Source organism: Vidua chalybeata, chromosome 16 (genome assembly GCF_026979565.1).
Source record: "Vidua chalybeata isolate OUT-0048 chromosome 16, bVidCha1 merged haplotype, whole genome shotgun sequence".
In the NCBI taxonomy this organism is placed as follows: Eukaryota; Metazoa; Chordata; class Aves; order Passeriformes; family Viduidae; genus Vidua; species Vidua chalybeata.
This window is the reverse complement of record NC_071545.1, coordinates 9,696,602-9,721,537: the sequence shown is the minus strand read 5'-3', so window position 1 is coordinate 9,721,537 and position 24,936 is coordinate 9,696,602. Positions and strand designations below refer to the sequence as shown.

General features: G+C 42.0%; 2 protein-coding genes across 4 annotated transcripts in view; one reads left to right on the top strand and one right to left on the bottom strand.

The window, feature by feature from the left end:
- Positions 1-19: 19 nt before the first annotated feature.
- Positions 20-24,635, top strand: TECPR1 (tectonin beta-propeller repeat containing 1). Of its 3 annotated transcripts, XM_053957089.1 has the most exons (25): positions 20-57; positions 3,043-3,275; positions 4,970-5,152; positions 5,621-5,743; positions 6,407-6,532; positions 8,038-8,212; positions 8,308-8,408; positions 9,763-9,864; positions 10,296-10,441; positions 11,266-11,783; positions 12,536-12,681; positions 13,594-13,749; positions 14,258-14,407; positions 15,045-15,202; positions 15,851-15,978; positions 16,086-16,188; positions 16,850-16,946; positions 17,319-17,398; positions 17,698-17,754; positions 19,216-19,390; positions 20,299-20,434; positions 20,726-20,818; positions 21,456-21,562; positions 22,005-22,124; positions 22,812-24,635. In XM_053957089.1, exons 2-25 carry the CDS (start codon positions 3,045-3,047, stop codon positions 23,007-23,009), a joined length of 3,609 nt encoding a protein of 1,202 aa, XP_053813064.1. In that variant the 5' UTR covers positions 20-57; positions 3,043-3,044; the 3' UTR covers positions 23,010-24,635. The 3 variants fall into 3 exon arrangements, with proteins under 3 accessions (XP_053813064.1, XP_053813065.1, XP_053813066.1); XM_053957090.1 differs by lacking the exon at positions 9,763-9,864; XM_053957091.1 differs by lacking the exons at positions 19,216-19,390; positions 22,005-22,124; positions 22,812-24,635 and having other exon boundaries at positions 21,456-21,544.
- LMTK2 (lemur tyrosine kinase 2) overlaps positions 14,361-24,936 on the bottom strand; it is a 58,511-nt gene continuing 47,935 nt past the window's right edge. Inside the window, exon 16 of the mRNA XM_053957088.1 lies at positions 14,361-14,444. The gene's annotated coding sequence lies outside the window, so the exon portion shown is untranslated. The remainder of the gene's footprint in view (positions 14,445-24,936) is intronic.

Here is a 24,936-nt window from a genome sequence, read left to right as displayed (position 1 = left end):
CCTGCCGGGGCGCGGCGGCTCCTTCCGCCGGGAGCGGCGCCGGGCGGCGGGAGGCAGGTGAGGGGCGAGCCCGGGGCCGGGGCAGCGCCGCTCGGTGCCCGCGGGCCGGTGCCGGGCCGGTGCCGGGCCGGGCCGGGCCGGGCAGGGAAGGGTGGGTGGAGGTCGGGCCGCTGCCGCCCTTCCCAGCGGCTCCAGCACCGTCGGGAGCAGTGGCGGAGCCGTGGGGAGGTGCCGGCATCTCCGGGCAGCCCCCGCGGAGAGGGCGTGGGGGGCGCTTGGGGCGTTTCGTGTCGCGCCGCCGCCGGCGGAGCCCCGAGGGGAGCGGGGCTGTGCCCGGCCCGGGGAGCGGGGCTGTGCCCGGCCCGGGGCCGCTCAGGGCCGGTGGCGCCGCAGCTCCGCACGGCTCCTAAGCCGATCCGGCCTTAATGCCCGGCCGGAGGGCCCCGTGCGGGGCTGCCGGGCGCGGTGTGCGCCTTGCCGCGTCTGCGGAGCGCTCTGGGATCCCCGCGGGCTCCGAGCGGCGCGTCCGTGGCTGGACGGGGGTACCGGAGGAGTTCCCGCTCGGTTCGTGCGACACGGAGAAATGTGTGCGCGGTGTGCCTTGGAACACTTCGAGTCTTGGGGTGGTTCACATCCTGCCACCGCCACGGCCTGAACTCGGGGACAGGGCCCTGTTCTCCCGAGGAACATCACTGCTTTTATTATGTGCAAAGGGTTGGGATATTTTTCTTGAATTCTGTAGCAATCAATGATATGCCAGGCCACTGGAAATTTTAATTACCAATATGTTTTCTTCATTTAAGCATTTTAGTTCTATCCGAAATTACCTGGCTGAGCTGCAGGGTGAGGAATAATTCAGCAGATCAGTTTTTTTCCAGGCCCCTGAGAATACTTGACAAATTCTCCTTTCACTGAAAAGCAAATAAGCCACCAGCACTGAGCATCCTTCAAAATTGGGCAATATCTGTCTTCATCTTCTGCAGCACAGCCAGTGCAAAGGGGCCTAAAGTGAAGTCTTTCAAGTTTATAATCCCAAATGCATTTGGGATTTTCCCATGATTCCCCAAACACTGTCTCAAACGCTCAGATGGAAGAATATGTAGAAAGTCTCACTTGTTTTGGCTGCCTTGAGTATTTTAAACCAGTTGCATTAGCCTGTATTATTTTAATTGTCCCATCTGTGTTTTTCTTAACTTCATAATCTTTGGAATTTTCATCCCCTTTTCCTGAATTGTTCAGGTACTTTTCTGCTTGCCTGGACTGTCGTTCCAGGTACAGGCCTTCATTTATATCTTTGCCCACCTTTAAGAGACCCAAGCATCACTTTTCTTTGTTATCTGGCCAGGTAGCTGTCATTGTTGCATTATCTATAAAGCTTCCTTCACTCCAGACTCTCTGATATTTTGGTTCTTAAGAAGAAGTGTATAATATTTTCTTCTGTTATAACCACTGCTTTGGAGAATTTTAAGTGCCAATACTGAAGGGTTATTTTCACAGCCTTTATTTTCCCAGTGATACACTAATTTTCACCTCCTCTTCACTTTCTTCCATTATTCCATGTTATGTCCTTCTGTACTTCATTATAGGAGGATATAAAGAAGGTAGATGGCAAATCCAAGAGAGACAAAGATTCATGCCTTCAAAGTCCCAGCAACAAAGAGGGAAAAATGGTGAAAACCAGAGGATTCATCTTAGTTATGCTACAACTAATAGAATTTTGCTCACAACTTTCCCCTGGTATCACTCATTCTCTGCTGCTATGTGTTTTCTTATCACTGTTACCTGTTCTTCAGTTGGATCCAGGTTTTTAGGTACTTAGCAGCAGCAATTCTATGAAGCAAAGACTCCTGATATATTCTCCCTGGGTTCCCAGGGGAATTCCCCGTGCTGTTCTTTGACACTGACCCATCTGTGTGAGATTCTCCTCAGTTTCACCACTGCCATTCACATAGAGAGTGCAAGTCAATCCCTGTGTGCCACCTCTTCTATCAGAAAGCAGGCAGGCAGCTCTCCTTAAGCTCTTGTATTAAAAGCAGAGTTGCCATTTGACAGCAAAGAAGCAGTGTTCCACACTGACTACACTGAGTCCACTTCTCTACCTTTCCTCTCCCAGTTCCCTACTGCACAGTTAAAGGAGCTGAAGCTAAAGTTCAAGACATTCATTAGCAATTCTGACTGTCAAACATACAGAACTACCAAAATTTGTCTGTTTTGATGGCATCCAGCAGGTCAAGTGACAGAAATACACTGGCCTTTCTTGACTTCTGAAAGGACTGATGTGCACCTGCCTCACCCCTCTGAGAAGGGCAGGGCTGCAGTGCTTAGAAAATGACAGGTTATTATGTGTTAAAACCAGAATGGAGCTCAACCAGCTCTCTGCTGCCAAACCATGCTCTGTGTGTACTTAAATTCATCACACCTACGTATAAAGATCCTAAAGTTGGATCTGATCCAGAGTGCTTTGAAAGAGGTTTCCTGGCAGAAGCAGGCAGTATGTCCATGGTTTAAAACCAGATGTGTGCTTTTGGAGAAGCTCCCTTTCACATCCTTGCCTTTGTAGCTGTGTAAGTGTGTTGTTACATGGAGAGGAGGCTGAGAAGGAGGGATCAGGGGATATCAGGGCTTTGTGGAGCTGAGATGAGCAGGGTGTGTAGCACCACCAGCATTAGCAGATGCTGAGAGTGGAGCTGCCTGCTATGAAGTGGTCTGTGCTGCTTCATCCCAGTTCGGAACTGATGTCTGAACCCAGCCTGCCAGAGCTGTCCTGTTTATTTCTGAGCTCTTGGAGGATGCACAGTAGAAAGGTCCGGTAGAAAGGTCTTTCTTATGGCTTTTCAGGAACATCTGAGAGGTGTTGGCTGCACAGCTCTGACAGAGAGATCTGGCTGCCAGCTTTGCACAGGCTCTTTTGAAAAAAAATCATCCCTTACATCTTTATTTAATTTGACTGATGGTGGCTCAGAGCATGACTGATCTGCAGTAGATTCAAGATCCATTTTTGCACCCATCATTTCCAGTAATAACCTTGGTTTTGCCTTTCAGATATGGCCATGCCCAGTTCCCTTTTGTGGGCTGTTGACATTTTTGGGAGGGTTTACACTCTCTCTACTGTTGGCCAGTACTGGGAGCTCTGTAAGGACACGCAGCTGGAATTCAAGCGGGTCTCTGCTGTCAAACAGTGCTGCTGGGGAATAGCCTGTGACCATCAAGTGTACACCTACGTGTTCTCAGGAGATGTTCCCATCAGGTACCAGGAGGAAACCTATGAGAACCAGGTATGACAGGTACAGTACCTCTCACACAGCCACTGTTTGAACTGACAGCACATCCTGCATCAGCTGTCCCACTGTGTTTTTCTCACAGGAGGATTGATCAGTTTTATTTGTTTTCATTTTTTATCAGAAGTTTCTGAAGAGTACATATATGTGCCAGATACCAGGTTATTCTTGTAGTATTTGAATTCCCAAAGGAGTTACACTTCCCTGCTCCTAGCAAAAGCAATGCCAGTGTGAACTCCAGCCTGTTCTGCGTGAGCCACTTCAGACTGGAGCATTCACCCTTTTCACTGAGTAGTTTCTATTTCTCCTTTCCTTAGTGACAAATACACAATCCTCTTAAGAAAATGTCCCATGTGACTTGCAGGCAACAAAGATCAGAAATATATTATATATGATAATATATTCTGATAATATATTATCAGAAATATATCATTATTTAAACAATGCTACTTCTTAGTGCTCCAAAGACTTCTCTAATAAAGGCATAACTTTCCATTAAAGTACAATGTTGCCAACTTTTTTGCGTAGAACTGTTAAGGTGATCCTTTCTATCTGATGCACTTCGAAATAATGTCTTTAAAACAGTATTTTAAAGGAAATTTATCAAATTTGGTTGTAAGTTAACCAAAAGTAAATTGGGAGAGAAAATTGATGGATTTTCTTGAGCACATTTCTCTGATTTCTAATGGGCAATAGAATGAATATAAATTGGGAGGAGACATTAACTTACTTGCATGGGCAAAAGTACAACAAATTAATTTTATACATTATTTCATTTTGAAACAGCTTTTCAGCCATTTAAGCATGTTCCTTTTATAGTGTAAGCATTTTCTTTAAAAATGCAAAATTTAAAATTTTATTTGCTACTTTAAAACTTTCATTTTGTTTGTTCTAGGTAATGAAAAATGAAAAACAAAATACTAGAAAGCACAAAAAGAAATACTCTACAAGAACTAGCAATGATGAAATTAAACTGAAGTGGTTTGCAGATAATGTGCAAGGCAATTTAGCCAGATTTCTAGTAACAGCAAATAATATTTTGTGTAAAAATTATAGACAGATTTTGCACCACTCATTTTCCATGTGCCCTAAAACGTAAGACAGTATTACAGGACAGATTTTGACAGTGTTTCTGTAATACGTAGGAGTGCGGGGGGAAAAAAAATGACAGTATTTGTGAAAATCCTTGTGTTATCAGTTCTGTAACTGATTCAACACAGATTAGGGAAAAAATACAACGTAAGATCCAGGGGAGATTTGCTGATACAGTTCTCTCGACACCGTTCCTGTGCAGACAAGATATGAATCATCTTTCTCTGGGAGTAGATTAGAGATACCAAGGCCATCCATTCAGCATTACCCTAATGCTGCAGTGTCATGGTGCCATACATCACCAAAGGAGAAAGCCCAGTGCCTGGTAAAATATAGCATCAGATGGTCCTATTTATGTAGCTGAAAATGACTTGGTTGGAACAAGCTCTGCAGTCAGCCCTTATTTGATACTTAAAAAAGCTTCCTCCACTCCAAAGGCTGTGTCAGGGAGGGGCTCATGGAGTGAACACTTTCTCATTTACCCCAGGAATTTATTCCTCTTCTACTGCAGAAAATAAGAAACGTGTCATGACTCCCTGTAGATGTGCACCGAGATAATGTGATCTCAAACAAAGTACTTTATTTATTCTTTCTGGCAGCGCTGGAATCCAGTTGGTGGCTTTTGTGAGAAATTACTGCCCAGTGACCGCTGGCAGTGGAGTGATGTGAGCGGGCTAAAACACCAGCAGCTTGATAGTTTCACACTGCCTTCACCACACTGGGAGTGGGAGTCTGACTGGTATGTGGATGAAAATATTGGAGGGGAACCAACAGAGAAAGGGGTAGGTGAACAATACCAAAAAGAGATCTATTCTGGGAATCCTTACTCTGTTATAGAAGTGTGAGAAAGTCTAGCCATAGATACTCCTTTCTGGGAAATAGCTCAACTCTAATACAACATAAAGAAGGATCTTGTTTGAAGGCTTTTGAAGTCTATAGGAGCTTCTATAGAAGCTTTTTTTTTTTTGATCAGGCCACGAAATCCTGGCAGCTGAATGCCATTGTTATTTAAAGTCTTTACTATGAAGAAAGTAAAATGTTATACTGTGTCTTGGTTGTTCTGTGTATATCACCCAGAGGAATTTGGGCATGATTCATAAATCATTCATGGAATTAGCTGATCTGTTAATCAGGGCTCTAGAGACACACAGAGTGACTTGTGCTGTGACTCTTGTGCAGAATTGTTCTGAGTTATGACTTCAAGCTTCCCCTTGATCCTGTTTTTCATACAAGAAAACCTCTGTTTGCAGGGCTGGACTTATGCCATAGACTTCCCCAGCACCTACACAAAGGATAAGAGATGGAATTCTTGTGTCAGACGCAGGAGATGGATCAGATACAGGAGATACAAATCACGGGACGTTTGGGCAAAGGTTCTGGATCTCTTTTAAATATTAAATAAACTGATTGTCTGAAATAATCAATTAGAAGTGCAGGGAAGTTAATTTTTTATGACTTCTCTGTAGGCTGGATTTGGATTCCTTCACTTCCAACTTGCTACTCTTGTAAGCATAAATGAAAAGCTGGGATTTTTCATAGAAACCTGTGGTAATAAGGTGCCAAATCTTATGGTGATGCAATTAGAGATAGATGCTCAGCTCCTTTGCAAATTTCAGATCAACTTTTTAACTTCCTTTGGTTTTGTGACAAAGCACTCTCATTCAAGGTGGTACCTGCTTTGCATCATTCACAAGCTATGTCCTTTATCTGTGTGAATAACTGTTCTTTAATAATTGTTTCATTCTAAGAACATTCAGAATTTGCAATTTGTGATCTTTCCGCTTTCCAGTTCTGTATGCACTGTTCTGTGAGTAAAAACTTCCTTTAGTTAAGGTGCAATACACAGACTTCTCCATGCTGCCTTGGCAGCATTTCCCCTCTCTGCATTTGGAGGCCTTGAATGAGAGGGAGAATCTCCATGTTCAGCCATTCTAGGAAGTGATATATAACCAATCTGCAAGACACAAGTTATGCCACCAGCCAAGTCACCTGTTTGCAGTGTCTCTTCTCCTCAACCTTCCTTCCCTTTGCTCCAGATTGTGTCCCATGATGAACCAGACCAGCTGCCAGACCCTTTCAATGACATCTCCGTTGGAGGATGGGAGATCACGGACGAGCCTCTCGGCCGCCTGTCAGTGTGGGCAGTTTCTTTGCAAGGACGGGTATGTGTGTGTTCCCTAAGTTTTCTAATAAAAATTACTAGTTAAAATGAATTAAATACTTGTATAGCAAGGCAGGGTTGTTATTGTCTTATACTGGTAAGGAAATGTACTGCTTGTGCATCTGGCAGAGGATGAAAAGCTGCTTTGGGACTACATTATGTAACAACTTGTGTTCTAAATGGAAAGGCTTAGTACTTCTAGAGTTGTTGTTTGATGGAAGCCTTTAACCTCTGTGAACAGGTGAATCTTAAAAACTGGGGCTGAGTAGTAGTATATTTTATCTTGAAAAATGCTCAGAATGCTGACTGTGGTGCTGGGAACCAGGAGAAGGAGCCTTAAAACCTGACAAAGGTTCTGGTGAAGCATTGTGCTGTGCCTTTGGGGTGGAGAGACAGGGATGATTCAAGAGTTTACAAAATGGTTTTCAAAGACTTACTGATTGGAAAGTGATCACCTCCTGACCTGGCAATGTGGCATCCAGCTCTGAAATGTTTTCATTTTATTTTCTTTTGAAAACTATACATCTTTCTCTGTTGTTGTTGGTTTTAGGCCTCCCATGGGGTCTCCTCTTTTGCTCAGTCCTTTGAAGATTTGATTCTTGCTTTTCTTCCTTCATCTTTACAGCATGTATCTAATATTCCTTTGTGTCTAGACAGTTTGTAACTTATGGTCTCAGAATGTAATACTTTTAACAGAAAGCCTGAGCTTTCAGTCACATTTGGCACTGCCCAGAGAGGCAAGTGATCTTGGTTACATTGTTTAAAATAAAACCCCTTTTCCTCATGCTTTCTAGTAGTAAGTGACAAGTATCCCAGTCTACGGGCTTACTTGACTGCCATTGTAAAATGCTTTTATTTCCCAAGTGAAAGTCCCTGGGGAAATAAAGTATTCCTAAAGATGAAGATTTAGCACTCAGCAGTCATGCTGTGGAGCATTTGTATGACTGCCACAGGATGCTTTCTATGTTTGACCTTCCTGTTTGAACTGTAATCTACAGAAAATTGCAGCCCAAGACTAGCAAATGGCTGAATGTCACCAAAGGCTGCACAGAGAATGGAATCTTTCTCCCATATTGTGACAAGCTCTGTTCAGTGAAAGTGAGGCCAGGCTCTCAGCTAACAGTAACATTTTTGTGTTATGTATTTGTTCACTCTTGGTTTATATAACATTCCCTGAAATACACTGAAGTGGTTTAAATGTTGAAATACACACAGAACTTATAGCAATAGGTTACTGTACCCAATCCAGATGTAGTTCCATGATAAAAGCTGCTCTGTAAAACAGCCTCCTCCCTTAGTACATAAGGAAATAGCTTCAAATGCATAATCAACATTTAAAAAAATGTACCTTTAAAGGTCAGAGTGCCATACATTACGTAAAACAATCCTCTTGTTAAAGGAGAATTGTTCTTTCCAATTTGTCTTTACTCTTGTCTCAATGGTTTCATTGTTGTAGTGATATTTTTTCCTTATTTCACCTGTTTTTGTTTTTTTAAACTTGTCTAGGTGTGGTACAGAGAAAATGTCTGCCATCACAATCCAGAAGGTTCCACGTGGTCCTTAGTCACCACTCCTGGTGAAGTTGTACAGATCAGCTGTGGACCCTATGACCTCCTTTGGGCAACTCTCTGGGAAGGGCAAGCTATTGTGAGAGAAGGAATTGATAGGAATAACCCTCAAGGTAAAGTTTGTTAAATCTGTCTGGAAACCCCTTTGATTTGTATAGTGTTGAGTAAGAAACTAACCTACAGTACCTTCTGGGTTCTGTCTTTGCAGGAATTTCCTGGAGTATTGTGGAGTCTCCAAGCTCTGAGAATGGGATCATGCACGTCTCCGTGGGTGTTGATGTGGTGTGGTGTGTTACAAAGGATAGAAAAGTAAGAGGGCTCACGTTCTGCTTTTGCTTTTTTCTTCCCTTTCCCTGGCTGCTGCTCTCAAACAGGGGTGTATCTTGCATAGGAAGCATTGGTGATTTGAACTCTCTATCCCCATGGTTTAGGGAATTCTAGTTCCCCTTGCTGTTATGGGAATGCTCTGTGGTTTCTGATAGTTGAGTTGGATTGAAGGAAGCTTTTTGCTTTTCTTTTGGAAGGAATTTTCTAAACCCAAGCCAGACAGATTTGGCAGGTGGATGGGGATGTTGGTGGGGATTGGATGAGGAGCTTCTTCTAAGGGATATTAAGCATCAAAGTTGAAGTGACTGTTTCCACAAGGACTGAATTTTCCATCAAAAGCAGCAGGGGGAGTATTCTCATCCTGCATGATGCTATTTTTCTTATGTTCCTACTGCAACTGTTCCCTCTTCATCAGTCTTTTAAAGTGGGGGTTTTGTATTTAATTAGGTGGGATATCTCTTATGTGGATGTGTGATTACTTTCTTACTGGAGTTTTAACTTAGAATGATGAAATGCCTTAAGTTGGAAGGGACCCATAAAGATCATGGAGTTTTACTCCCTGTTCCTTCACACTGAATTCAAAGCCAGGCCTGAACTCTGTGCTTGTGCAGCAGTTCTGTTGAGTTTCTCTGCTGTAGTGAGTCACTGCTTGTCAGCTGAGCCATGGTAACAGGCTGTGCCCAGCCTGCTGCATCTGCCACATAAATCCACTGTAATAAATGGAGATAAGCTGGTGCATTTTCCTTCAGATCTGCCACAGGGCAGTCAAGCATCCTGATGTTATGGGATTCAACCAACAGCTTCTAAGGGAGCTACTTGCTACTATGACTATATGGATATATGCTACATACAGAGGGAACTTCTTCCAGGTGCCCAGTCCACAGACACTTTCAGATTGGTAAAGTCAGATCTAAGGGGAGACAATTTAAAGAGCTGTACTGCTAAAGACATCCCCCTGACAGTTCCCTCTGGCAGCCCTGCTTCTAGGGTTTCAAGATAAGAACACTATTTAGAAGCCCATTCAGAGTGATCAAAAATAGCCTACATGGTGAGAGTAATAGAAAGTATTTTTTCCAAAAGCATAAAAACTAACTCTGTCACATGAAGTCCTACAAAAAAGTCTCCTTTTTTGGCTTTTCTGGCTGCAGGTGGACACACAGTGTGGGTAATGTTGAGTGAATTGCTTTATCTTTATCTGATAAAGAATCAAGGAAGTAATTGACTTCTTAAGACAATGTGGCAAGTCAGTGTTAAAGATTAAGACTAATCCACTAAAGAAACTAAATTCCTGCTAGAGCAGAAGTAGAAAAATTTAGACTTTCTGTTGCTGTTGTAGGTGTGGTTTAGAAGAGGAGTGAACTCACATAATCCTTGTGGGACAAGTTGGATTGAAATGGTTGGAGAAATGATGATGGTAACTGTAGGCTTAAACAACCAGGTAAGAGAGCTGGGGAGCAGCTGAGAGGGTATTTACATTCCTCTCTGAAGGGGACTGTTACCTCTAAGGGGTGTGTTCCTTCTAGTGCAGGGCTGTTCACACGTGGTGAGGGCTCTCAGCAGTGCCAGTAGGGCTGGCTGGACAAAGGGGCCCTGGCCTTAAACTGCTGGGAGGGAAAGTGGCTGAATTCTGCAATTCTGCACCTGAAGGTGACAGCCAGCACCCGTCTTGTATGGCACAGGGAGGTGCAGACTGGTTTTGGTACAGAATTTTGTTCTGCATCTACAGTGTCAGCATTAAGGAAGAACACAAAAGGAAAATGCTGTGCCCAGCAGTTTCCTGTGCTCAATTCTGCACTACTGCACCTTTTTTTGTATCTGATACCTCCTGCATTCCAAGCCACTTGCTTCACCAAGCCCTTTCCCCTCTAGGTCTGGGGAATCGGCTGCGATGACAGAGCGATTTATTTTCGTCAAGGTGTCACACCAAGTGAGCTCAGTGGGAAGACATGGAAGGCAATTGTGTCTGGCAGAGAGAGTGACAGATCTCAGACTGGGAGCTCAACAAGTCTGCTCAGGTACTTCATGAAATACCTCCTCAAGACTTTGTACAGCAAGGGTTTCAATGCTAGGAGATATTTCTTTACATTCAAGGGGTACAGATAAGGAGGAGTGGGGAAGACATCTCTAATCATTATGTATGCCAAAAGGCAATTGCATTTTTGCCATTAAAATTACAATAAGCAACAGTTGTTGGACTCAAGAATCTGAAGCTCCCATATTGGAATTCACTGCATGCCTGCAGTAAAGCATGTTCCTCTGGGCTTTACTATCACTATCTGGAACTAGTCTCTAATAAGAGAAGATGTTGTTTATGAAATACCATGAAGGAGTGTCAACTCCACTTAGGAATTACTCTTCCTGAGTGTCACTGTATGTTTCTTTTCCTAGGGAGGTTAAATCATTTACTCCCCCTGCCCGCTGGCCTCTGTGCTGTACCACACATGCCAGTGGATCTGACTTGTTTGAGCCAGAATGTGTGCTGAGAAGTTCCCTTTGGCAAAGACAAATCATAAAGCTAATAATGGGCTTTAAAAAATCCTATTTGTTATTTCGTATTCAGAAAATGGGATGTGTTTCCCTGAGAGCTGTAGGCAGCCAACACCATGAATTGTTTGAAAAGATCAATAAAATTCCTTCCTGTGTTTCAGATTTACTAGACCAGTTTGCCAGGTTTGTGTTGGACTCGTTCCTCTGATGAGAGAATTTGACATTTAAAAGAGAAGTCTGCTGTTTCTCTCCTGCAGTGAAACACTAAGTCAGTTTCTGTGTGTCTGCGATCTAAGGCCTGTGCTGATTTACAATGCTTTTGATAATAATTAATTATCTATTTGTCCTTCAGTGCTGGCTGTTTCTTTACTGATGATATTCAGAACCAAACAAGCGCGGTCATTCAGGGTGATGCAGATCCTTCCTCTGATACAGAGCTCCCCGGTGTGCCCACGAGCCCTGCCAGCACTGCCCTGCTGGGAGCTGCAGCTGCTGGGAATGGCCCAGCCAGCCAGGCTGAAACATCTGCACAGCTGCCTGTGGATCCTCTGCACTCTGAGCAAGGAGAAGCCACTGCTGCTTCAGCTAGTAATGACAAAGATAACCTTGAAATGAATAAACCTGCTGGAAACCCAAATCCTTCTGCAGAACTGCAGTGGATAAACATCGACTTGAAGGAGGCTCAGAAGCATCCTGTGCTGTCTGTCAGCAGCTTTGCAGACACATCCAGCCTCTCTTCCCTGGGCGCGTTCTCGGTGGGAGCTGAAGACCAGTACGGAGCCGATGAGCACCCACTGTGGGCCTGGCTGTCTGGGGGAGGCTGTCTGGTAGATCTGCACAGCCCACTGAAGTGGTTCACTGCTCCATCAGGTACTGCCAGTCACCACAGCACACCCCAGCTCCAGTCACAGCTCAATATGCTCTTTAAGAAAAATGTTGGTTTGTTTTTTCTGAGCAAAGCCATAGTGCAAAACTTGTGCTAACCCACTTTCTCTTACTGCAGTTTGTTAATAGGTTAATCTCTGAGCATAGTGCTGCAGTATTTAGCTGTAGAGCACTTTGGGCTTGAGATAAATAAATGTAAAAGTGATGTTTTCTCTTGAGTTCCTGTAACAATTTTGCAAAGTAATCTGTGCTGGATCTACATCTCATTTTTAATTGTACTGAAGCTGCAGCTTCAGGCTAAACACATAATATCACTGAGCAGTAACAAGAAGGAGTGAAAAGGCCTCTCTTGGGAGGTGCAGATGCTGGCAGTAGCTGCCTCACTCTGCCATTCCTATTGAAATGGGTAAAATAAACCAAGAACTGTGGCATTCCAGTATTTAACAGTCTAACTCGTGATGCAATATATTATCTAATTATCTTGCAGTTCAGTGACAAAACTCGCATTTTTACAAGGTTATGGCTTTAAAAGCTTCTACATAATCGTCTAATGATCCTATTTCTATGCATCATTTACAAAGTTTGGCTGTAATACATTGATTCCAAATTATAATTATTATAGAAATGGTGTTAGACTGGGTTGATCCAGTCTGGTGTTCAAAGGAGCACCATGTTTTACCTTTCACAGAACTGTACTCAAAGCTCACTGGAGTTTATTGGGTTGGGTTCTGCCCCAGGTTTGTCATCGTCTGTGCAGTCTCTATCCCTGTCCATCACTCCTGCACAGACAGCAGCGTGGAGGAAGCAGATTTTTCAGCAGCTCAGTGAAAGGACAAAGCGGGAACTGGAGAATTTCAGGCACTATGAGCAGGCTATTGAGCAGGTAAGCAGTGAGGACATTTATCTCTTATCTTCTAAACACATCTGGGAATCAATAATATATTTCTGACATACTGATTTGAGCTTACTGTCAGCTTTATATTCTTGCCCCTATTTCTGTCTATGACAACTTGCCTGGATTATTGATGTCTGAGCTCCTGTGGGAAATTAACAACTTGTCAAACATAGAGCAGCAGTATTCACCAAAAAGCATTATCAGAGAGTTTTATTTAGGAAGAAACAAAGCATTGGTCAGCATTATTTGGGTACTGTGAGACGTCAAATCCTCAGAGAAATGGTTGCAACAGCAGAACATTGTATGAATTATTCCACCACAAGATGAAGCATCTTAATTGAGACAGTGACTCAACGAGGTGAGCTTCCCTCTCTGTGGCCATTAGGACTAATTTAACTTGCGTAAATAAATGATGCAAACGTCAATGGCAGCACCTAAATAGCAGCAGTTTTGTTTGATGTTCCTTTTGTTATGACTCCTTGGCTCTTTTCAGATTCATTCATATGGTTGGTCCCTTCATTGCTAATTGCCAAATGACATCTAGAATTATTTGATTAAAAACACTTGGAGTCCAGGGGTTTAATCAAGTTTAAAAAAATTATGTCAAAAGCCTTTAAATTCCAAAGAGAGGTTGTGTTATAACAAGAGCAAACTTGAGTCGGTTACTACCTGTGTGCTACTGCATTCTTGCAGGGTAAAAATGTTACTACTGTTGTACACGTGCTACTTCAGTATCTTTTTATCCACTTTTACAAGTCTTCATACTCTGGTACACTCTGTATGATGAGGTGTGATACAGACTAACCTACAACGGACACAACTTGTGGGCACAAAAACAGCATTTGGGAGAAAGAAAAAGAGTCATGCAGTTTCTTTATTCCTTTTGTGTTTGCCTTGCAGTCAGTTTGGGTTAAAACTGGAGCCTTGCAGTGGTGGAGGAACTGGAAGCCTCATAAGTGGATGGACGTTCGAGTTGCACTGGAGCAGTTCACTGGGAGTGATGGGATGCGTGACAGCATCCTTTTCATCTATTACATGTACCATGAGGAGAAAAAGGTGTGTCCAGCTGCAGACCCCTGGGAGAGCTGCTTTTGGCAAAGGGAAGTCTCTGAAAGGGAAGCAGTTTCTTTAAAGGAGGCAAATTATGGCACCTACTGTTCTGAGGTTTGGCAACCAATTCAAAGGTAACCCCAGGTACCAGCAAACCGCAGGCTTTTCTGAGCTGTGTTAATGCTGTGTCAGAAATACCCAATCACAAACCACTCACATTGCTTAAACCATCAGTTCTGCACTAATTAGGAATTCTTCTGGAAATTCAAAGTGTTCTTGATTGTGAAGAGCCCAGCTTGGCTGTACAGGGTCTTCCCAAGTAGGGTTAATGCCTGCAGGCAACAGGAATCAGAGGAAGGGCGAGACTGGAAGTGGAGTCCCATTCCCTCTGTGCCAAGAATTGATTCTTTGCTGTCCTTGGCAGGAATGCCTTGTTTGTAGACCTGAAGTGCAAAAAATGCTGGCTCTGTGGAAGGCTTGCCTTAGTCACAGTTTTTTTTTTCTCTTGTCTTAGTACATCCACGTGTTCCTGAATGAAGTGACCATTATAGTTGAAGTGCTGAATGAAGCCAAGCATTCCTTTGCACTGTACACACCTGAGAGGACGAAGCAGCGATGGCCAATCCGCCTGGCAGCCGCAACAGAGCAAGAAATGCATGACTGGGTAATTCTGGGCATCTCTCACTTCAAGCTGGCAGTATCTGAAATTAAACATAGAAGCCAGTCCCTGAAATGTCAGCATTACATTTAAACTCTCGAGGCTACTCATCTGTTTTTTAAGTTTAGGTATTTAAACCATCTGGTAAAACTTATTTAGGGGCATCTGAGGCTTGTTATCTCCTCTGAAGTCCGGTTGCTTTCTGGTGCTGCACTTATCCACAGCAACACCAATATTGCTTTACATTCTCTTCCTATCTCTGGATATAGATCAGGGTAGGAATGAGTTAGGAGTTGAATTAAGTTATTGTGTTCTTCTGCATTAGTAGAAGAACCATTCTCTGTTTTTATTGCTGCAGAGAGTCTTTTGTACAGGCAGACAGGCATAGATACACTGGAGCAGGGGCAGACCTGAGAGATGCTTCATCCTGATCAGCTCCTGAAAACCACAGCAGTTCCAGTGGTTGTATAATAATTTCTGAACCACTGAATTCTAGTGCCTTTTGAGAAAAAGCTGCAAATTCACTTTGCTGATTTGCAAGAACGTGCAGAGGTAAAATTTTGTTTTACAGTACTGAGCATCTCTATGGGAATTTTTGTTCTTGCTGTAAATGGAAGCTTTTTTTTTGCTTCTTGTTTTGTAGCTGTCTTTGCTGAACATGTCTTGCTGTGAAAGCAGACGGATTCAAGGCCCTCCTTCTCACCATGCCATTTGGTCAGTTACTTGTAAAGGAGACATCTTTGTTAGTGAGCCAAGTCCTGAACTGGAGGCCGGACCCCAGCTGATGCCATGTGACCAAATGTAAGAGGCTTCTGAAGCTGCTCTTTCTGCATGGGACACCATCCAGCAAAGAATGTCCTGTCAGTTCAGTGGCTTTGATGGGCTCTTGGAGTGTGTAGTATGCTGCAGATGTCTCTCACTGACAGGGTTAATTGCTGCCTTCCTACTCATGATTGCACATGAAGAAATTCACCAAAACATATTTTAATTCTTGGATGCTGGAGATATCCTTGTGATTTCAAAAGCCTTTCTCACTGAGATCCCATTTTTTTAATTGCATCTCTAATGTCATAAGAGATAGCCTAAACTGAAAGTAAATCTAATTACTGTAATTGGAATATAATTTGGGCTTTCAGTTTTATCTGAGTCAAGAAATCTGAAATTCTCAGTCTTCCATAGACACTGCAGTCCAGGAGTAGTTTCTTGACAGTTTTATGACAACTGTGGCAATATGGTACTGCAAACTCCTCAAGCAGAACAATACCATCTGCTTTTTGGGAGCTGTTCAGAGGGAAATGCTTTCAACTGGCAGCTTTCACGTAGGGATTGCACAGTGGTTGGACAAGTGAGCAGAGAAGGTTGCCTGTGCTGAAGGTTATTGGGTTGTTGGTGGGGAAAGCACACATCCCTGAAGGATGTGGTGTTGAGTACAATGTCCTTTCCTGGCAGGTTCTGGCGTCAGGTGGGCGGCCACCTGCGGCTGATAGAGAGCAACAGCCGGGGCGTGGTGTGGGGCATCGGCTACGACCACACAGCCTGGGTTTACTCCGGTGGATATGGAGGTGGCTTCATCCAAGGTACAGCTTGGCAGTGAGAAATGGAATCATCAGTGGCTGATGGAATTTAAAATGTAATGTCTTTGAGCTTTAGCTTTACTCTAATCCACACTGTTTATTCCTCACAGGACTGGCCAGTAGTGCTGATAACATTTACACACAGACAGATGTGAAATGTGTTTACATCTATGAGAACCAACGGTGGAACCCTGTCACTGGATACAGCAGCAGGTTATTTACTCAATTTATTGCATTTATTTACTTTAACACTACTACTGTCAAATGAAACAATGGCTTTGTTCTAGCTTGGAAAAGTTATTACACTTACTCTATCTTCAGTCTCCTCCAACATTCATAGTTTACCTGTGATGAAAGGAGCAGTGCTTCTGAATTTTCTAATTTGTAATTATCAAAAATGTCAAAATGTCGTTATGGCAAAATGTTACAGATTTGTGCTTTGTGATTGCACAAAGTGTGCCTACTTGCAGTATCTTTCACTATTAAGGCCAGACAGAAAAGTTATTAGGATCTGTATATTCCTATACATATGGTGCTAAATACACTGGGTCCTTGAATAGTATGTTTGACCAAAAGTATAGAAAAATACATATCCAATTATATGACATTCACATACCAGTTTTAAATGGTACTGAGGAATATCACTCTACAGAGAAACATTTACATGGTCCTCAAGTTTGCTATAACTGGAAGCAATTGTACAGATTCTTTCCCACTGTGCTCATCACTCACATGATATTTCTAAATACAGAGATTAATGATGGCAGTGTTTTGTGTGTGAAAGCAGGAAGTGCTACAGAAAGGCTTTTCTTCCCTTGCCTTTTAAACTCCCTGTTGTAAATGACCTTGCATTCCTTGTGTTCCACCACCACAGAGGTCTGCCCACAGACAGATACATGTGGAGTGATGCCTCTGGCCTGCAGGAATGTACAAAGACCAACACCAAGCCTCCTTCTCCGCAGTGGTCTTGGGTAAGTTTTGTCTTACAAATTTTTTTACAAAGAAGTCCAGGCTTAGCAGGTAGGATACAAGACTTGAGTTCAAGGGGCCCAGATTTTCTTCTGGGATTTGTTGTAACATTTAACCTTGTTTTTCCCATTAATAGCTAGCAATAATCTTCCATAGTCTAAAGAATGTTAAGCACTGAGTGGGGTGTTTTGTTTAATGTGACTTAGATAATTTTCTACTGAATTAAAAAGATTTGGGAACCTCTGAATGTATTTCAAGTATTAGAAGGTTTCTAGCAAGTCATTGCTCTCCAAAAGGTGGAGGTGAATAGAAGAAGAGGTGTTCATGATACATTAGGTGTTGATTGGTACTCCCAGTGTCCCCTTTGCCCACAGGTCTCGGACTGGTACATCGACTTCAGCCCGGCGGGCGGCACGGACCGGGAGGGCTGGCAGTATGCAGCTGACTTCCCAGCGTAAGGAAACTCCTCTTCTACCAAATCCCAGGCTCCAGTCCTCACTCCTCATTTCTGGTTTGCACATTAACTGCCCTTTGGCAGGGACACAACACTACCTCATTTCCCCCCTTTTTGTGGGCATGCTGGTATTTGCAGGGAGGGAGGGCAGCAAGGTGAACTTGGCAAACTGTCACTTGAAGAACTTTAAAATCAGCAGTTGTGCCTGGTGGGCAGATGGAGGCAGTGCTTTCAGGCTGGCACTGACACTGGAGATGCTCTGACATCCTCATGAGCATTGTTTAAATCTGTTTGGGCAGGTCCTACCATGGCCACAAGACAATGAAAGACTTTGTCCGACGGAGGCGCTGGGCAAGGTGAGGAACCTCAATATAAATAAATTTTGAACTTGAATGCTAATTGCTCACTAAGTCTACTTTAGTTATGAGGTAAAGAGTCTTGTCAACAAAACCCAATCAATAAAAGTAAAAGTAAAGAAACCTGAAATAAATAACCTAGCAGAGAAACTGATGACCTTTAGCATAATGTCTCTAATTGTAAGTCTCTATGGGTAGTTACCATATTGGATATTGTGGGATCTGTAGATAAAAGTCAGACAGTTCTTCTCTATATCTGATTTCTTATGGAAAATGATTAAGGAATAGTAGACACTGGGTATAGGTCACTTGTAACTGCTGGTAATAGGCCTTTTATATTAATAGTTTCAACTTATGAATTCCACATAGTGAGTGCTGGGCCACAGATAGTCCAACCCCATTTCAGTCAGAGGAAATGTCCAGGTGGAACCCAGAGAACAGCAAACTGCCACTATGTTCTATAAGCTGGGGAAGTCTGTGCACTCCCTGTTTTTCCAACTTTTCTGTGCTTTCTATACTAGAGCATCTAATAGCTGTGCTAATTAATTGCTGTGAACTTGCACACTGCTGGGTTTAGTATTGATGCTACAAAGTATTTTGCCCCTTGTACAAAAAGCTTTGAAGTGAGGTTCTGAAGCATCAAAAGTGTTATTTCATGATATGCAGCAAAACAAACCCAGTAAATCAAAATGGTGACTTGAAATAAAAGAAGCAACTTGAGAAATACCCTCTAGCCTAAATACTTCCTCTTGTTTTAACTACCAATTGAAAATTGAAAACAAATAGGGAACCACTCAGGGTTGGATCTGATTTTTCAGAACTGGGAAACAAAGAAATGTCCTGATGGTTTTTAGGACATTCTTCATACACAAAATTATTGTGGTGATGATAGAGTCTAATATAATTTCCCTAATCGACAGCACTACTTTGGTGCAATTTCCACATAAAAAGTACACAATGTCCTAGCATGACTTATCAAGTCTATCATTTAGAGCTGCTTTACCTCTGCCTACCTCAAGATGCTACATAATCTTTTTAACAGACCAACCAAAAAAGAATTGTAAAGTTATTCTTTGAACCAAGACAGAGGAAGGAATGAGCTGGGTGTGGAGCTCTCTCTGCAATTTATTATCCTGCTGCTGCCCAGTGAGTTTGAGAGAGCTATGGAGCAGTGTAGCACCAGTTGCAGACTTCTTGTGTGGTCTTGGTTTTATAAAGTAACTTAAAAAAAAATCCAAACAAACAACAGAAGCTTGGAGAAATTATTAGTTCAAACTTCAAAACCTGATGCAAAACATGATTGATTGTTAAAAACCTCTTTCACATTAAAAATACTAATACTTAATGAAAAGCACTACCTAATGAAAAGACTTTAGGACTGGAAGTCAACAATAGACTGGGAAACCAATTCAGTTATACAGAGTATATACTTCTGACAGGTTTGGGTCTTTTCTGCTTCAGAAAATGTAAGATAGTCACCAATGGGCCATGGCTGGAAGTGCCTCCTGTTACCCTGTGGGACATCTCCATAATTCCCAGTTCAGATGCAGATGATGAAGAAGCAGTAGCACTGTGGGCAATCAGTGACAAAGGAGACGTGCTCTGCAGGCTTGGAGTGACACAGCAAAACCCAGCTGTAAGGCTCCCTGTTTGTTTTTACTGCTTATTGATGTATTTAATGTAATATGCAAGTACATACAATCACACAGGGCCCTCTCTCAGAGCACCTTGTAATTTTTCATCCCTTTGTGTCCCAGATTTGCAAGTCCCTGTCCATCAGCTGTAGCACAGTTTGCTGCCCACGTTCCTTATAACAGTACTTCTCTTGCATAATCTACCTGAGCTTGTGCCACATCACCTGCAGGAGCCTCTCTCAGCTCCTGGCCATCTTCTCATGAAGTGTTTTACTTCCACTTTCTGCACTGGCAGCTTAGTTGTTCTTTTTTTGTTTGTTTTTGAAATGGTTATATACCTGGATAACAGGTGTATCCCACTTAAAGGAATTGCTGAGGAATGGACTCTGTGAAGCAGGGTCCCAGTCTAGTGCCTTGATACCAGTAGGATAAAAACCAGGAAAAACATCTAAAAAAATACTTTAGTAGAATTTGGAGAAAAACTACAAGAAATTGAAAAATATTTAAGATTTTTTTTCCTTCCTGATCTGTAAAGCAGTGTAGCAGTGAGAACTGGAATACCATGTCTGGAATGTGAAATCCCATATCAGTTGATTTTTGTGAAGAATTAAAAAAAAAAAAAAAAGAAGGCTCTAGTCCAGCTGTTCAGAGACATGTAGATGCCTAAAATGCAGTGATTTTAATAGAAAAGGCCCTTCATTGTCCAACTTAGTTATTTTCAAAGAGTTATATATTCAAATATCTTTGAGGATCAGCAGCCTTGTTTCTGTTCAGTTGTAAAGTTATGTAAGATTTATTCTCCAGAATATTTTTCACTATGTTGTTTTTTTCTCATTTGGTAATAATCAACAATATTTTGTCATGGAGGTTTTAAGCACTGCTTCACAATTCATCTCCCATGATTTGTTAGGGAACATCCTGGCTGCATGTGGGAACAGATCAGCCCTTCATTTCCATCTCCATTGGAGCATTTTACCAAGTGTGGGCTATTGCTAGAGATGGTTCTGCCTTCTACCGGGGTTCAGTGTCTCCAAACAAACCTGCAGGTAAGAACTTGTACTTTATCTTTTGCTCTACTACACTGCTATGTCTGAAAAAGTCCAATCTGTTTTGCAGAGGCCTTTCCTATGGCTGTGCAAAACAGTGCACACAAATAATACAATAATTATAGCAGTTAATTTGCTATTCACTTGTGTAATTTAAAGTGTTCGTTTGTAAAAAAAAATCTCTTAAAAATATGTGAAGGGTGCCTTCACAGCCTTCTTGAACAACAATGCAGACATTTCCATGCCTAATTCTATTTTTTCAAAGCTTAACTCAAGATTTGTGACCTTTAGGTGACTGTTGGTACCATATCCCTTCACCTCAAAAACAGAAGTTAAAGCAAGTCTCAGTAGGACGAACATCTGTGTTTGTCTTGGATAAAAATGGTAAGGATTTAAAAAACTATTAGTCAATGCTACAAAAAGTACAGCAGTCTATACCAGACTGATTTACAAAGGAGAGGTTAAGTTAGAACTGGACAGATGAATACTGGTGCTCCAAAGAGAGTAGTATTTCATACTGAAGGATTTGGGGGAGCAATGCACTTCAGTACTGCTTCTGAAGGTTGTTACATCGGATAGTGCCCTGGGTAACAACAATCCAGCATCTGTGCTCTGTGGGGGGAAGACACAGATGAACGTCAGAGAATTGCATGGCTGGGTTTTGTCTGGAATCCTGCTCCAAAACAGATAAATCATGAAGCACCTTTTGTACAAGAATCAAGCCTTTAGCAGATTCAGAGACCTTCATCTCATTTGCTTCTGTTTTCTAGTGCCTAGTTCCTTATGTGAACATTTTTCCCCAAGAAGTTTTACAAAACAGAGTATTTGCTATCTTTTATAAGCAATAGCTATAGAAATACAAATTCCATAGTGGGAACTTAATTTTGTCCATCTCTGTAACACGTCAGCCAAAACTGCATTTCCCTGGAACACAGAAAGAATGAATTCCTGATTTATGTTGTTTACAGCACTTCAGACAAACAGCCATGCTGGGCTGTAACCAGCACTCTTTGTTTCACAGGCAATCTCTGGTACCGGCAGGGAATCACACCCAGCTACCCTCAAGGATCTACCTGGGATCATGTTTCAAATAATATCCGTAAAATGTCTGTAGGGCCCCTGGACCAGGTGTGTATTAAGTTTCCTTGTATCTCATGAGTTTATTAAAAATTATGTAGAACATACTTTAGTAATTAAATGTTCTTCAGCCTTAGTTTTGTTTAACTTTATTGCACAAAATGTTGGTCTAAATGCTGGAATCTGATAGCAAGAGAAAAAATCCTACCAATGGAATAGTGATACAGCCAAGCCCTCTGCTGCAAAAAGCCTCATTGTTTTTTTTCCTTTTTTTTAATAAGGCTTTTTATATATTTAACCTCTTTCCTGCCAAGTCTTATCTGGCAATGTTTTAATTATAACACTGCTCTATAGTTTGTTTGTGTGTTTCTCTGCCTAAATTAGAGCATTTTCAGCCTATTGAAGAACAAGACTGATCTTTGAAAGGGGTCAGACAAAGATTTCACATCTGGGAAGAGCAGCACATTTTACTGCCTCTCTCTGTTTCCTTGAGGTGTGGGTGATAGCTGACAAAGTGCAGGGCAGCCACAGCCTGAGCTGTGGGACCGTCTGCCACCGGACTGGTGTCCAGCCTCTGGAACCCAAAGGCCTCTCCTGGGATTATGGCATTGGGGTAAGTGCTGGGGGCACAGAACTGCCTGAAGTTGTACATCCCAATGTCTATGGGCTCACAGGGAAAGGGAAGTGCCATCCTGCCCAGCTGGCCAGCATTGGAAAGCTTGGATATACCTGCAGGAAACAGACATTTTCCTTCAGGTTTAGGTTCCTTTTTGAGGTTCTTATAATGGGCTGTGCAATCATAGCTGGGAAGTTATTTGCATTTGATAAGTATTCATTTTAAATAGGTAATTTAAAAGTTACAATGGAAAAACTAGTGGAGTAAGAGCCATTTAAAATAAAGTGGATTCCTTCCTGGTCTGCACACGATTATTCCTCATTGCTGTACCCTGTAATATTCTCAATGTTTTGAGAAAGCCTATTTCAAGTTTTGCCAACTTTTAAGTTGGTGAAACATCTGCAGTGGCTCTGTTATGAATGCCTGACCCTACTAATCGCAGTTCCCTGTGATAAAGAACAATCCTCAAGTTTACCACCTCTATAACTCCCTGTCAGGGAGGTCTGCTGTGTTTTGTTTCACTTTACAAGGAGACTTTTTTCTGATTCATCCCAGAGCAGGATTACTTTCCTCATGAACAGGAAAGAAATTAATAAACTAGCAGTGCACATAAAGCATCACACAATGTACAGCACTGACAGGGTGATGTTCCTCCTTTTGAGTTTCTGTGTCCCTTTTTCACAGGGTGGATGGGAGCACATTACAGTCAGAGGAAATGCAACAGAAGCATCTCAGGGTGCTGGGCCTGACACCGCCGAGGAAAACCTGGCAGCATCGAAGGAGGGAGAAGATGAGGAGAGTAAAGGGAAAACAGAACACTCTAAGACCCCTCTGATGGTCAGTGAAAGTCAAGAGTTGGACAGAAATTCTGTTAACTGTTAAATTGTTGCCATCTATGTGTTGCTAACAAGCAGTAGGCAATAGTTTAAAAAGAAATAGATGTCTACTTTTTGGAGAGAAAAACCTGACATTTTTGTGCTATGTTTGACTGAACTGGACTTTGCAATGGGGTATTTTAAGTACTGAATCCTTCTAATGCATCTTGTGTAAAATGTGACTTGATAGAGTTCATAGTTTTGTCAAAGCAAGCAAGGTTTTTAACCACAATGTATTTCTGACCCTTTACCATAGCTGCTACACACCATGCAAATGTGAGTATCTGCACCGATGATCTTGCATTTACTTCTTTTTTTTATGCTCCCTACATTTCTCTCATATTCACACATCTTGCACACTGTCCTTGAGATTCATCTTTGAGCAGAGATGGAAATGTTTCAGTTTGAATGAATGCAGGCAAACACAGCTGATCCTGTTTGTAGAGGCCCTTACACGTGCACAGAGCTCTGCTCATGGGAGGGCTCCATGTCTAAGGATGGACTTGGGTCAGGCTGTTCTTGCTCCCATCAGCAAAATCCAATTCTGCACAGCTCTGCTTAGGCTGCAGTTACCAGGAAGGGCCAATTTTTGCTGTCTTTGCTCACAATGTGTTAATCAGGCAGCAGAACCCCTGGTTTCAGGGAGCCACTGGAGAGCTCAGTCCTGGTCAGTGGGGCTCAGCTCTGAACTGTCACTGCAAGCACTGGGAAATCATGTTCTGTCTTCAGCTGAAATGAAACGGGGACAACTGAGGTATAGAGATGCCTGCCTGAGGAGGCTGGAAGGCACCAGACTCAGGAGGCTGTGTTCCAGATCATTGCAAATTATGCTTTCCTACTGTAGAAGTTAAGGGAAGGTCTTAAACTCTGAATTTACAGTGGTAGGAATGCAAAACAGCATTACTGGCAGCAGTGGAGTTTGCCAATGTACACTGATGGCAGTTCAGAATGAAGCTCTGCTCTTCATTTTGAGTAAGTGATTTATTCATCCCTTTTTCCAACATGAAACCACTTTCTATTCTCAAAAAAAAAAAAGCTTTTTTTCCTGACTTATTTATCATAATTGGACAGTTTACATTCATTTCTCCTCTCTGTTGTGACTGTACATGAAGCTATTTTTATATGATGAGCAGTTTGGTGTGGTCTCAGTACTGTATTTGTAGAAGTAAAACTTATGTTTGCACGTATTTAAGGAATATTATTTGGTATTTAATGCCAAGAAAAGCACTGTTTCCAAGTCCAACTGTGAATGAAGATTGAAGATGCTTTACTGTTAAAAAAGAACCTGTTGATCTTTCCAGTATGTGATTAGAGATTTCTGGTTTATACATACATTGTGGCAGAACCATAAATAATGTGTTGCATTAATTACCGTAATAGGTTTCGCATAACTTGCACAGTATCTTGTCCAAATAAAGAACTTTATTACATGTATTTTTAGAGAATTATTAGGATTGTATTTTTCTCTGCATTGTATCAAGATTTTTCCTTTTAATAGTCAGTGTTTACATCTCCAACAATCAACCTGATTGCATACAATAAGCTTTATAATGTACCTTTGCATTTTTCCCTACATTGCCAAGTTTCACTTACTTTACTGTAAAGAGCTGGGTTTAAGTGAAAAAAAAGATAAGTTATAAATTGTTTATGTTTGAGTACTAAGTGTTTGCCTTCTAAAATATTATTTAGAAAATTATTTAATTTAAAAATATAATGTCATTGTTGTGGCTAGTTAAAACATGGAAAAGTGACTTTAAACTTAAGCAATTTTGAAAAATAAAAGTAATTTATCAGAAAAACACGCTTCTTACAAAATCGCTTTTGACATGTCCAAGAACACAGCACTTTGTACTTCGCTACACTGTGGAACTAGCAGGTGTAATTCCATAAAAATGCCTGTGTCCAGAGCCTGACTGTCCCTCAGGGATGGCAGT